The sequence below is a fragment of the Corythoichthys intestinalis genome, chromosome 14 (genome assembly GCF_030265065.1).
Source record: "Corythoichthys intestinalis isolate RoL2023-P3 chromosome 14, ASM3026506v1, whole genome shotgun sequence".
NCBI classification, from domain to species: Eukaryota; Metazoa; Chordata; class Actinopteri; order Syngnathiformes; family Syngnathidae; genus Corythoichthys; species Corythoichthys intestinalis.
In genome coordinates this window covers 31583100-31596087 of record NC_080408.1, presented here as the reverse complement: position 1 = coordinate 31596087, position 12988 = coordinate 31583100, and the positions used below count along the sequence as shown (strand labels likewise).

At 44.8% G+C, this 12988-nt stretch overlaps 1 protein-coding gene across 2 annotated transcripts in view; it reads left to right on the top strand.

Annotated features, from left to right (window-relative positions):
• Window positions 1-12364, top strand: part of ankrd12 (ankyrin repeat domain 12) — a 56842-nt gene extending 44478 nt beyond the window's left edge. For both annotated transcript variants that reach the window (XM_057856868.1, XM_057856867.1), the window contains 8 exons: window positions 1148-1351; window positions 1768-1910; window positions 1979-2126; window positions 5372-9510; window positions 9583-9681; window positions 10094-10237; window positions 10311-10406; window positions 11300-12364. In XM_057856868.1, the coding sequence (XP_057712851.1) occupies window positions 1148-1351; window positions 1768-1910; window positions 1979-2126; window positions 5372-9510; window positions 9583-9681; window positions 10094-10237; window positions 10311-10406; window positions 11300-11485 (5159 nt within the window). In that variant the 3' untranslated portion in view covers window positions 11486-12364. The remainder of the gene's footprint in view (window positions 1-1147; window positions 1352-1767; window positions 1911-1978; window positions 2127-5371; window positions 9511-9582; window positions 9682-10093; window positions 10238-10310; window positions 10407-11299) is intronic.
• Window positions 12365-12988: the final 624 nt, after the last annotated feature.

The following is a 12988-nucleotide window of genomic DNA, read 5'->3' as shown; positions in this document are numbered from 1 at the left end:
AGCTTTATGACATGACGCATTATCCTGCTGAAAGTAGCCATCAGAAGTTGGGTACATTGTGGTCATAAAGTGATGGACATGGTCAGCAACAATACTCAGGTAGGTTGTGGCATTCCAACGATGCTCAATTGGTACCAAGGGGCCCAAAGAGTGCCAAGAAAATATTCCCCACACCATTACACCACCACCACAAGCCTGAACCGTTGATACAAGGCAGGATGGATCCATGCTTTAATGTTGTTGACGCCAAATTCTGACCCTACCATCTGAATGTCGCAGCAGAAATCGAGCCTCATCAGACCAGGCAACGTTTTTCCAATCTTCTATTGTCCAATTTCGATGAGCTTGTGCATATTGTAGCCTCAGCTTCCTGTTCTTAGCTGAAAGGAGTGGCACCCAGCGTGGTCTTCTGCTGCTGTAGCCCATCTGCCTCAAAGTTCGACGTACTGTGCGTTCAGAGATGCTCTTCTGCCTACCTTGGTTGTAACGGGTGGTTATTTGAGTCACTGTTGCCTTTCTATCAGCTCGAACCAGTCTGGCCATTCTCCTCTGACCTCTGCGATCAACAAGGCATTTTCGCCCACAGAACTGCCGCTCACTGGATATTTTTTCTTTTTCGGAGCATTCTCTGTAAACCCTAGAGATGGTTGCGCGTGAAAATCCCAGTAGATCAGCAGTTTCTTAAATACTCAGACCAGCCCTTCTGGCACCAACAACCATTCCATGTTCAAAGTCACTCAAATCACCTTTCTTCCCCATACTGATGCTCGGTTTGAACTGCAGGAGATTGTCTTAAACCATGTCTACATGCCTAAATGCACTGAGTTGCCGCTGTGATTGGCTGATTAGAAATTAAGTGTTAACGAGCAGTTGGACAGGTGTACCTAATAAAGTGGTCGGTGAGTGTATATTTTCTGCAATTTGAAAACTTGAATAGCTGGTGAACCGCATCACCATGTTGCAGATGACCACAGTCAACCAAACAAAAATTACCATATCATATCACATGAGCTTTCACAACTTTACGGTAATAAACTTGATTCAGCATGCCTTTAGATAATAAAATTTTGGTTAATAACATTGTATTTACTGTATGTTGTGACCGTATGTTTTTATGCTTGTCTTTCTGTCTGTATGTTGGTCACAGATTCCACGCCTAGCCACCCCTCGCAGACCACGCCTGTCCCAAAGAAAGTCCCCAGCAGCTCCTCGTCAAGGCAGAAGGACAAGGTCAACAAGCGGAACGAACGCGGCGAGACCCCCCTGCACATGGCGGCTATTCGGGGTGATGCAAAGCAAGTGAAGGAGCTCATCAGCTTGGGAGCTGATGTAAACGTCAAGGACTTTGCAGGTGTGCCCCCTAATAACAGAGCCCCCACCAGACCCATTTAGTTGACACTTAACCAAAGCTGTATGTGATTCTCTTCACTTTAATGTTATTATCTGAAAAACTGATCAAAGTAAATGGAATCATATCAAATACATGGTAATTTGTGTCGGATTAAAGAAAATAATTCTGCTTCCAGTAAATCCCGCATAAGTAAAAGATTCTCAAGGAATCAAAAAAATAAGAAAATTGAAATATACAGTTTTATCTCTTGTTTTTAAAAAAGTGTAACGACAATGCTTGTCCTTTTTAGGAAAGTTCCATTTCCTCTCCCTCATCTAAAGTTACGCATGCGGGAATTTGTGCCTTTGAATTGTATCGAAAAATTTTGTTGCATGTTCTATTATAGCCTTCAATAAACGGTTTTGTGTTTCGGCCAGGTTGGACACCACTTCACGAAGCTTGTAACCTGGGCTACTACGATGTCGCGAAGGTGTTGATAGCAGCTGGCGCGGAGGTGAACACGCAAGGTCTGGATGATGACACGCCTCTTCACGACGCATCCAGCAGTGGTCATAAAAATGTAAGAGTGCACTAATTATCTACCAAAGTCACATGTACCTTCATCCCTATGCTGTGATTCTCACCCAGATTGTCAAGCTGCTTCTGCGGCATGGTGGCGACGCCTTTCAGGCCAATAAGCGCGGAGAGCGGCCAGTGGATGTAGCCGACTCGAAGGAGCTGGAGCAGCTGTTGAAAGGAGAGGTGGTGCTGTCAGACCAAGATGATAGCTCTTCAGGTAAATGGAGTTACTGTACATGCATGCGACAACATCTAATTGTCATTAGGATGTTATAATGAAAAATGGCTTGTCCACAGATAAGCCTGTCGCATCAGGCATGAAAATCTTTGCCTGGCACAGCCAGACTATTCTCCCTGTATTTTTTAAACACTGTGCGAAAGTCTGGGACCCAGCCCATTAACGGCCTCTCGAGCAAGGTACAAAATCAACCGTCCAATCAGATTCATTTATTTGCGTGACGTGTTCTTAACGAGTAAAGTCACTCTTGCGCGCCGAAAGTCGTCTCTACAACAACACAGATGGCGAACGGGAGAGCCGAGAATATGTTCCAATCCGCCATAAAACCAGTTTTAAATGACCAAAAACACATCGAAACAATTCATTGACAACAGTCAACATGGCTCGCGCTAGCCATGTTGAATAAACTTCTCCGTTCTCAGCTCACGCTAATTACTTGTCGCTTTAACAACGTCACGTCTGCCCGTCGCTGATTGGTCCACTCAGCTGTCTGTTTGCTGTGGCTTGCTCCGCCCTCAGAATTTGATCCGCCGGACGGTCGCCAGACTCAAACGCTGGAACAGCGGTGAGTCTGGTATACCAGGCAATGAAAATCTCACCTTCCGGCAAAATTTGCCGTTTTGAATTCAAAAGGGTGACCTACGTGAATTGCGTAGATCTGAGGAGAACATTTTAGGGGGGGGGGGGGGGGGGGGGTCAGGAGGTTTTTTTTTTTTTTTTTTTTTATGTCGGACACTTGGTATGCAAGCGGGGAAAGCCACAAAGCCAAAAAAAGCGCACCAGAGTGGCCAAAACATTGACCTATTTCAACGAAACAAAGGAGGGTACACTGTTGTTTCCTGTCTCTTCAATGCCAAGCTTGGCTAAGCCTCGGCCGGAGTCCATTTATCGCACGGTAAATAAAAATGAGGGCGCTAATTTTCATGGCTGCGTTTTATCTCCGCACGCGCGTGTGTACTTATGTGCGTGCTTGCTGGTGATAATATCGGTCACCGATAATTATCGGCCGATAATGGCAATTATGACGTCACACAGATAATCCAGATAATAAAAAAATTCAACCGATAATGCAATCCGATAATTATATACTTGATTTTGCCTCCAAATGTGCTCAACCGAAGAATTCAGCACGCCGCCTCCTCAACCCCTCCCCTCTCTAAAGCCCCTGAGGGAGGAGGGGTTGAGGAGGCGGAGTTACAAGACAAGAAGTAGTTGAATATTATGGCGGCTGTTACTAAAAAAACGACGCTCTCGCCATCTGCGAAACATGTACCATACAAGTTCCACGAGGCAGAAAGAACGCGTCCTCATTCAAAACCACTAACCCAGCAGCCATTTAAAACTGCATCACAAAGAATTTTGGAACATATACGAGGCTGCTGCTAGCAGGAATGCTAAAGCTATTGTAAACACTAAGCTAAACTACAGGGCTTGTGACGATACAGAGTCGGGCTGTTTGGGAATGCAGCCCAAGGCGGGTGGTAAATTCCGACGGAGCCCGTCGCTTTGGCCAGTCCGGCAGGCCGCCGCCGCCTCGCCATAGGCGGGGCGGGCCGAGCCCGGTTCCCCGACCTCTGGACCTCCGGCGAACACCCCGGTTTCTCGAGCGTTCCCCATGGCGTGCGAGCAGAGCCAGGACCCGAATACGCCGCGGCGAACCAGCCGGGGCGGGCGGGCGGGCGGATTATCCGGTACGAATGTAGCTGCCGCCGAGACGAGACAGTTTTTTTTTTTTTTTACCTTAATGACACGAGAACCAAAGCCCTGGATAAAAGAAATAATGCAGTTTAAACGACCACCATTCTTCATGAAAAAGTGATGTCCGGTAAGCAAGCTTATCATGACGGCACAGTGGTTATAAGATAATTTAAACATGGAGAAAACGAAGTCAGCCAGTCAATAATGCATTCAGAATGTGAAATGACGAGCGGTCAGATGACTTTGTAACGCTGCCTTTATTTTCGGCTTAATAAAACTCAGGCACAAAACAACACGCACACGGATGCGAGCGCCAACTCCGTCCAAATAGAACTGCCGTGTAGCAGTTTAGCTGCTGTAACGCAAATGTCGTGAAAGCCGCAAATGTAAACAAAGCGCTGCAGAATGGGTACATGACATCTCGCTCTTTTGAGGTAATCATTTTCACAGTGTGCAACAAAGCATATAACATTAGCAATCACTTTTCAAATTATTTAACTTATTTCTTTGCTCAATTACAGTCACAGTAGATAATCAAATTCTTAAATCAATATTCTGTAGCCACAAATATTATTCAAAATCTTTCCTTCTTCAAGTTTTTTTTTTTTTTTTTAGGATTAAGTATAATAATGTATTGCTTAAAACAAGGCTGTTAAGATTATTTTCAGCTAGCTATTTTTCTTCCAAGAAATCTGAGAGAAATACACTTGAAGCGATGGCAGATAATTTCACTTATTGCCAATAGATTTACACTTAAAACTGACTAGTTTTAAGGAGGTGTGTTTTGCAGCGGATTAATGTTATATATGTTAGGAATGGCTTACTTTTAAACGCATTTTTGTGCAACTTAGGTATTTACTCTGTAAGTAATTGTTGCCAAAGGTTTACCATTACACAATGTCAGACAATCTCATTATTTAGATGTTTGAATTGACGACTTGTTCACACATTGTGTTGAAAAAAAGAGCAATAAATTATATTTTTGCACAGTAATATTTTCTTTTGTGTATACTTTAAAATTTTACATAAATCTTTTAATAGAATTATCGGCTTGACATTATCGGTTATCGGTTGGAATGAGGAGGAAATTATCGGTTATCGGTATCGGTTGAAAAATGCATTATCGTGCATCACTACTTCAGATTGTACACTAAGAATAAATTTAGAATGACACCCATTATGAAAAATCTGATTGGCAATGATAATATGAATTAAAAATGAATGAAAACTAAATACTATTGAATATGTCATTATTATCATTTTAAAAATGTAAGTGACGGGTAAAAATAGATTAGGACCGGATTTTTATGACACTGTCAGTCAAAATGACAGACAACGAAAAAGTCTAGCGCAACCTCTGAATGCAACTCTTGTATTCAGTTACATTGTTAAGGTGTGCTGTACCTAATAAAGTGTCCAACTTAGCACTGTTGTCCTTTTAAAAGCAGAATGTTAGATGCCACTTTTGCGCTTCGTAATATTTTGCGCCAGTACCTAATGAAGTGTCCTCTCATATCCAATATTAGACTCTGAGGACCCACCCTCTGTCAACCCATCCAGCATGGATGACAACATGGACGACTCCGACACAGAGAAGGATTCCGAAGCCAAAGTCAAGTCGTCGTCGTGCATGCAGGACCTGGACGAATACGAGTTCAAAGATGAAGAGGAGGAGGAGGACTTGAGTAAAGCACTCAGTGACCGACATATCCTACGGCGAGAATTACGGCAGAGAGAGAAAGAGGACAAGGAGTGCAACAACGTGGCCGGGAAGCAGATTGCCAAGGGGGACACCCCTTCCAAGTGCAAGAAGCCGAAGATGCCTCGGATGCACTGCAGCTCGGACACATCCAGTGATGAGCGGGAGAGTCTCCCCGACAAGAGGAGCTCACCTACCTGTTCCCAGAGCTCAGAGGGCGTCAAGACCAAAAAGGAATGCTGCGAGCAGAAAGACAAGGGTAAAGTCAAGAAGAAAAACAAGAGCCAGAATAAAAATAAAGAAAACCAAGAGGATGGGAAGGAAAATAGCAAGACACTTGTCCTCCAGTTGGCAACTGTAGCAGAGAGCACGGAGAAGGGCCGTGAGGAGGACTCCTTCAAGATGTCCTTCAGTCCTAAAGATGACTCATCCGTACACCTCTTCCACTTGACAGCCATCAAGTCGCCCAAACTAAACCACAGTATGGCTGACAAGCACACCCCGCTCAAGCAGGAGAATAGCTCGTGTCCTGCCGACACCATCAAGTACAACCATTACTCTGATGTTGACTACTCCACGGAAGGCTCCAGCACCAAGGCCCACAAGCACAAGGAGAAGAGCAAGCATCATCAGAGGGATGGCGAGCGTGAAGATGGACGTGCCAGCCCTGTCAGGGATGCCACTGTTCCAGACAGTACTGAGGTTTTAGTGCGCAAAACTGACCCCGACGGCAAAATGGCAAAGAAGCATAAACTAAAACACAAAGAGAAAGACAAGCATCGGAGAGAGTATGAGGCGGAGCGCAGCCGCCACAGGCAGAAAGACGCCAGAAGAGATGGCCACAGGAATCTGGAGTTTGACAGAGAATTCTGGAAGGAGAACTTCTTCAAAAGCGACGAGACGGACGATGTGCCGCCTGTGAAACGTGACGTGGAGGAGCACTGCTCTCTACAAAGAATGTCTGACTGCTCCCCTTTCAAGGAGGAGAAAAATGCTAAGGAGAAACATTCCAGCGGCAAAGACAAACGGCCGAGGGATGAGCGTGACAAGGACAAGGCAGTGAAAAAAGAGCGCAGGGAGGAGAGGCCTAGAGAGCGCGACGACAGAGGCGACGGCGGCGGGCGAGTTCCAGATGCCGAGCTGCCGCAGAGCAACAGCGTAAAAGAGGAGACCGACGAGAAGCCCATAACTCTTACAGCTGATCAGGAACATCTGGAGTCCCCGCGCGAGAAAACAGAAAAGCGGCTCCCTGGAAAAGAGAAAGAGCCGGAAAAAATGGAGAGAAGGCACTCGGACAAGGAAAAAAAGCTCAAGCCAGAGCACACAGACAGAGTGGAACCACAGACTCAGTTAGAGCGCTGGAAGGAAAAAGAGCGATCTGCAGCCGCTTCTTCTCACCTGCCAGGTGATAAAAACTATAAGGAGAGCGACAAAGTGAAGTCTTTATCATCTGCAAAGAAGCATGAAGACAGTCGAAAGTGTCGAGACAAGCAGGACAAACGACTTGATAGAGAATATAGCATCACTGATCACAGAGAAAAGGATCGTGTTAGCTCAGATAAAAAAGTTAAGCCTATGGAGAAAACCTCAGATCACGGCAAATCTGATCGCTCCAAAGAAAAAGACTGTGAACGGAAAAGAAAAGAGAAGCTAAAAGATGCAAGTCTTTCCTCCAGTTCAAATCTAAAATTGCTTTTGGAAGAGAAGAAGCTTTATCTCTCTGAGAGTGGCAAGTCTTCATTCACAAAATCCAAAGAGGAGGCAACAAGGACGCCAGATAAAGATCGGGACAGGAGGGAGAGGGACAGAGATCTGGACAGGCACAAGGACAAGGAACGACACAAAGACCGTTCTCAGCAAACCAAGACTGGCAAAGGTAAGCCCAACGAATTGGACGCTGATAAGCCCAAGACTAAAACCTCTACTGTGGGAGCACGTGACGTCAGGCCGAAAGAGAAGCGCCTGGTGAACGACGACCTGATGCAGACAAGCTTTGAGCGTATGCTCAGCCTTAAGGACCAAGAGATCGAGCAGTGGCACAGGAAGCACTTGGAGAAGATCAAACAGAAGGAGCGAGAAAGGCTTAAGCAGAAACCTCTGGCAGATGGAGGGAAATCCAGGTCAAAAGACAGAACAAAGACTGACGCATGCTTCAGCAAGGAGCTAATACGTTCAAAAAGTTCTGACGCTTCCGACGCACACAACCGAGAGAAATCCTTGAAGGATGTCTCCAGCCTCAGGACTATTTCTCTTGATGGAAAAAGCCTGCCCTCCATCGGCGCCAAAGTCATGTCAGCGGTTGAGAACTGCCTGACCAGATCCCCGCGGCCTGACGGTGAGCAATGCAACCTCATATCTAGGTCTGTATCCCTACTGTCTGTCGTCAGCTCTGAGGATTCCTGCCAGGCAGCAGTGTTGACCCCCAAGCAGGTTGAATATGACTCTGACATGAACCCAGAGGCGCTTGACATCCAGCCCTCATTCTTGCAATCCTCCCTCGTCATCCAGGCCACCAGATTGCCATCGGTTCTTGAAAAGGACTGCGTCGTGCTTCCAGATGCGCAGCGGCAGACACTTCCCAGCAGACACGAATCTCCTTACCTCAGGGCCATTCTGGACGAGGATGCTAATGCATCCAATGAATCCAGGGCAAGTAACAGTTTGCCTAAGTCCCATGCAGAGGGTCCACGAATGAGGGAAGCATCAACCGAAAGAGACGAGGTAGGCATCATTCAACAATGTTCAAACTCTGAATCGGTTGAAGAGTGTAAAGATACCGCCAGCAGTTCCTCACCAATCAGAGAACCTCCAAGTCTCACCCTTTGTGGTAGTCCTGCAGTGGAATCTTCAGATGCCACTGTCATGAGGGACATACCCTGTCTGGAAAGTCCAACTTCACAATTGGACGCTACCAGCAGGGACTCTGACCTATTGTCGGCCTCTGTGTCTACAGAACCACCAAAACTCACAAAACCTGAAATCCTCCAAACTGAAGATTCTATCCCAATTAACATTCAGCCAACAATATCGTCTTCAGCACAGCTTTGTGACCAAAAGGAAAAACCATCAACCGCAGACAGCTCAGAGCACCAGAGTGCAGAAAATATCCCTGAATGTGTCAACATGGAGGACCGTCCAGTACTCTCCACTATTGCGACTGAATCCCTACCAAGTACAGAGTTCAAATGTCCTCAAGAGAATCAGGATTTAAGACCCCCTGATGTAGTCACCTGTGACATTCCGATGGAGATGTTAGAGGATGGGCCCAGCACAGCAAAGGATCAAGAGAAGTGTGATCCCCAGCAGATCTTTGAGAATCCTCAGACTTCTTTGCTTGAAGATCAGCTGACTGAGTTTTCCTCAGAATCCCACTCTGAGCCCATGGATGTGGACTCCTCAGACAGGAAGCCAGAGTCCTTGGCTGAACAATCGAGCTTGGCGGCCATGCAACCAGCAGGCAACAGTGACCTGAGCAGCAGCAGCAGCTGTAGTAGTAATAGTAGTAGTAGTAGTAGTGGTAGCAGCAGTGCCTCAGGGAGTTCGTCCCCACAGTCCGGAGAGACGGAGTCTGACTGTTCCGACGCCAAACTCAAGCTCCGTTCCTCAGATGATGATGTGGACCTGCACGTTCCGCACCCACGTAAAAGGAAGATGCCCAAGCAACCCTCCTGCCAAGCAGGCCCAGCCCCGCAGCTGGACCAGGAACGGGAGAGAGGTGAGCCAATCCAGCAACAGTCGCTCGCCGCCATCGTGGCGTCGGTCAAGCTAGAGGAAATTGAGCCTTATCAGACTGAACGCGCCAACCCCTACTACGAGTTCCTCCACATCCGGAGAAAGATTGAAGAGAAGCGCAAAGTGCTCTGCAGCGTGGCGCCACAGCCGCCACAGTACTATGACGAGTACGTCACCTTCAATGGCTCCTATCTCCTGGATGGGAACCCGCTCAGCAAGCTGTGTATTCCCACGGTAAGTCCACACAAACTATCATACCATGAAGCACAGAACTAGAGCTTCAAATGACATACATGTCCCGGACAGATAACTCCGCCGCCCTCATTACCCGACCAGCTGAAGGAGATGTTCAAGCAGCAGGAGATGGTCCGCATGAAACTGCGCCTGCAGCATAGCATTGAGAGGGTGAGGTTGCATCCATTCAATTTGTTCAATCCATCTTTTTAAGTGTTTGTCAACTTTTACTTGTCATCAATCACATAATTCTCCTCAGATACAACAAATGCATTTCTGTAGCACTTGTTTTCATTAGGGGGAGCTAGAGCCTACCCCAACTACGTTTGGGCAAGAGAAGCGGCATAGACATTAGGCTGGTGGGCTGCCTATTTGCATGGCAGAGATTGACATTCACCTTCATATTCATGTCTATTTTGAGTCTTGAGAGGGAATTGGAATAAAGCTTGAGAAAAGCAATTCAGACAAAGGGCAGAACAGGAAAAATGCAAACATACTAGTTTGAGCTGAGATCCGAACCCGCAAACTTTTGACTATGAGATTTACAGGTGTGATGATGGGTTTTCTTCCTTCACTCACACAGGAAAAGCTGATTGTGTCCAACGAGCAGGAAGTCCTGCGTGTGCACTACCGGGCAGCGAGGACACTGGCAAATCAGACGCTGCCATTTAGCGCCTGCACTGTGTTGCTGGACGCTGAAGTTTACAACATGCCCCAAGAAATCCAGGTAAGAACCAACAAAAGGGACCTGCCACTCCCCAACTGCGCGTCTTCTTGAAACAAGTGCTTTGGTGTTGCAGAATGACGATGGTAAAACATCTGTGAGAGACCGATTCAACGCCAGGCAATTCATGTCCTGGTTGCAAGACGTTGATGACAAGTTTGACAAGCTCAAGGTCAGTTTCAACATTGACTACAAAACTATTGCGTCGCACCTTCAATGTGTGCAGACAGCACAACTTGTATTAAATACTTGGCTATATCATACCTTTGCCAATATTACCAGCGTAATTGTGGTGGTGATATAAAGTTTGAAATATCACAATAGTTAATAGAGGTGGGGCTCTTGGGGCAGCTCACTATTCGATTGCGATTACGATTCGGAGGCTACGATTCCATTATAAATCGATTTATTGGTGCCCAACACCCCTCCACCCCCGGCTGCAGGGTGGTGCTGTGGTTAGTACTCCTACCTCACAGTGAGAAGATCCAAACATCAAATATGATGGTGCTTTTAGTGTTTCGTACATTAGATACAAAAATAGTACTAAAATCCTCTCGGGCTTGAATAAACTACTATTTCTGTATCAATTTAACAGTTCAAAACAGTAAATAAAATACTAAAGTCTTCATTCTGTATTAACAGTATAAATTGTAGCATTTTGCAGAAATATATTATTTTTAGCCAACCAAAAGTGCACTCAGGTATAAATGAAAGACAACGTGTACGACTTCTTCAATACAAATGGCTCGGAAAAGTGTTTTTCTGCTTTTTAAGTTGTTTAAACATGAACATGTAAACATTCACGGGTTTCCCTGAGGTTGCAAATGGTGCTGCGGCTCATGTAGGTGGATGGGGATGTAGTGTGAAGCGCTTTGAGGGCCTTGAAGGTGGAAAGACGCTGTACAAGTATTATTCCATTTATCATTAATAATCCATTCTAATCTATAAGTGATAGGTAAACGTATTTAATGGAAATATGGAAAATGGAACTTATTTCACTATATTATAAAACAAATCAATCTTCATATGAGCTAAGACTCCGTAATGTTGATTTTGTTTTTGCAGACATGCTTACTTATGCGTCAGCAGCATGAGGCGGCGGCACTGAATGCTGTGCAGCGCCTAGAGTGGCAGCTCAAGCTCCAGGAGCTCGACCCGGCCACTTACAAGTCCACCAGCATCTTTGAGATCCCCGAGTTCTACATCCCACTCGTGGAGGTCAACGATGACTTCGACCTCACGCCCATATGAGCCTGCCATGCCACGCCACACCACGCCACCGTCATTACAACGGGGGTCAAAATGTGAAGCACTTAAAGGGCAGTGCAGAGGAGAGCACTTACAACCCCGCCCTAGTGGGATGCCGGTCCAGGAGACCAAAAGGCCCCAGTCGGCAGAGCGGGGTCCCTGGCAGGACGCCAAACGGGACGCCAGACTCTCCAGCACCAACACCGTGTCGTGTTAAGCAGGGTCTCTCTCACACACACGCACTCACACACACGAATACAAAATTTCAAAGTTGAGTGTGCATACTTTTGTGTACAGATTGTGCTCTTAATTTTTTTTAACTTATTTTATACATACAAAACCTTGTGCATTTGTACATAGCGAAAAAAACGTAATTATTATTATTGTTTTCAAAAGCGCTGTACAAAAAACAACCAACAAAAAAGTACTAGATATTTTGATTGTAAACGTCTCCTGTTTTAATGGACCAAAGTGTTTGTTTTCAGTGTGTTTTCCTCTTTGTCAGTGACGTCCTCGTGTGCTTTTTTCACTTTTTTAATGTCTTTTTTTTTTGTTTATTTGTTTCTGTTTCCCCTCACAATTTGACACTGTGCATGCTGTTTTTCGAATCTCCCAAATCCCACCCCATGTGTACTTGCCTCCTCCTCGTGTGTGAGTGTGTGCGTGCATGTCATCCAACGTGTGCGTTAGAGTCCGTGGAGGAGAACGAGGGAGTCAAAAAAAAAAACTTTGACAGTTTCAACGTGACATCACAACAAAAAGCTATTTTTTCAACATAACAATGCCTTTTGCTGAACAATAGTTCTAAAAAAAATGTCTATTTTAATATTTTCTTGTTACATGACCTGTACATACTTGTAATATATAATTGAATAAATTTTATTTGTTGTGAAACTAAAACTTAGTGAGGTGTTTATTTTATATATAACAAGGTTAACAACTTTTATTAGGGTTACACTCATGTCTGTTAATGGTAGAACCTTGTTTTTTTTCCTCTATAATTTAGTTTCATTTATTTTTTAAATATGTTGTGTTTAAACTACTTTTCTGTAGTTCCCTGTGCAGTTTCGTTTGCTGTTATTTGTGTATTTAAAGATTTTACATTTAATTAATTTCGTGTTAATTCCGAAATGTTCTGAGATGATATAAACAGAATGAAAAGTGGATTTTAGGGGGTTGGGGTGATATTTAAAAGAAAGTTTTTCCGCTCATCATTTGTTTTAACTTTTCCATATGTGATGAATGGGCAGGAATTAGAATTTTTTTTTTTTTTTCCCCCAAAATGTTATTTTTGTTTAACCACACTTTTATACAAATGTTTCTTTTTATATGAAATGTAGAGCTATATACAGTATAAAAAAAAAGGCGATAATCATGTCCGGTTAGACTGCAGTAACGATCTCGCCCAGCAGATGACGCACACAGCTCACTATTATGGCATAAATTGTAAAACAAAATACTTATATTTCAAACAAAAAAAGGTAAATTCCATATTACCTAGAGGAA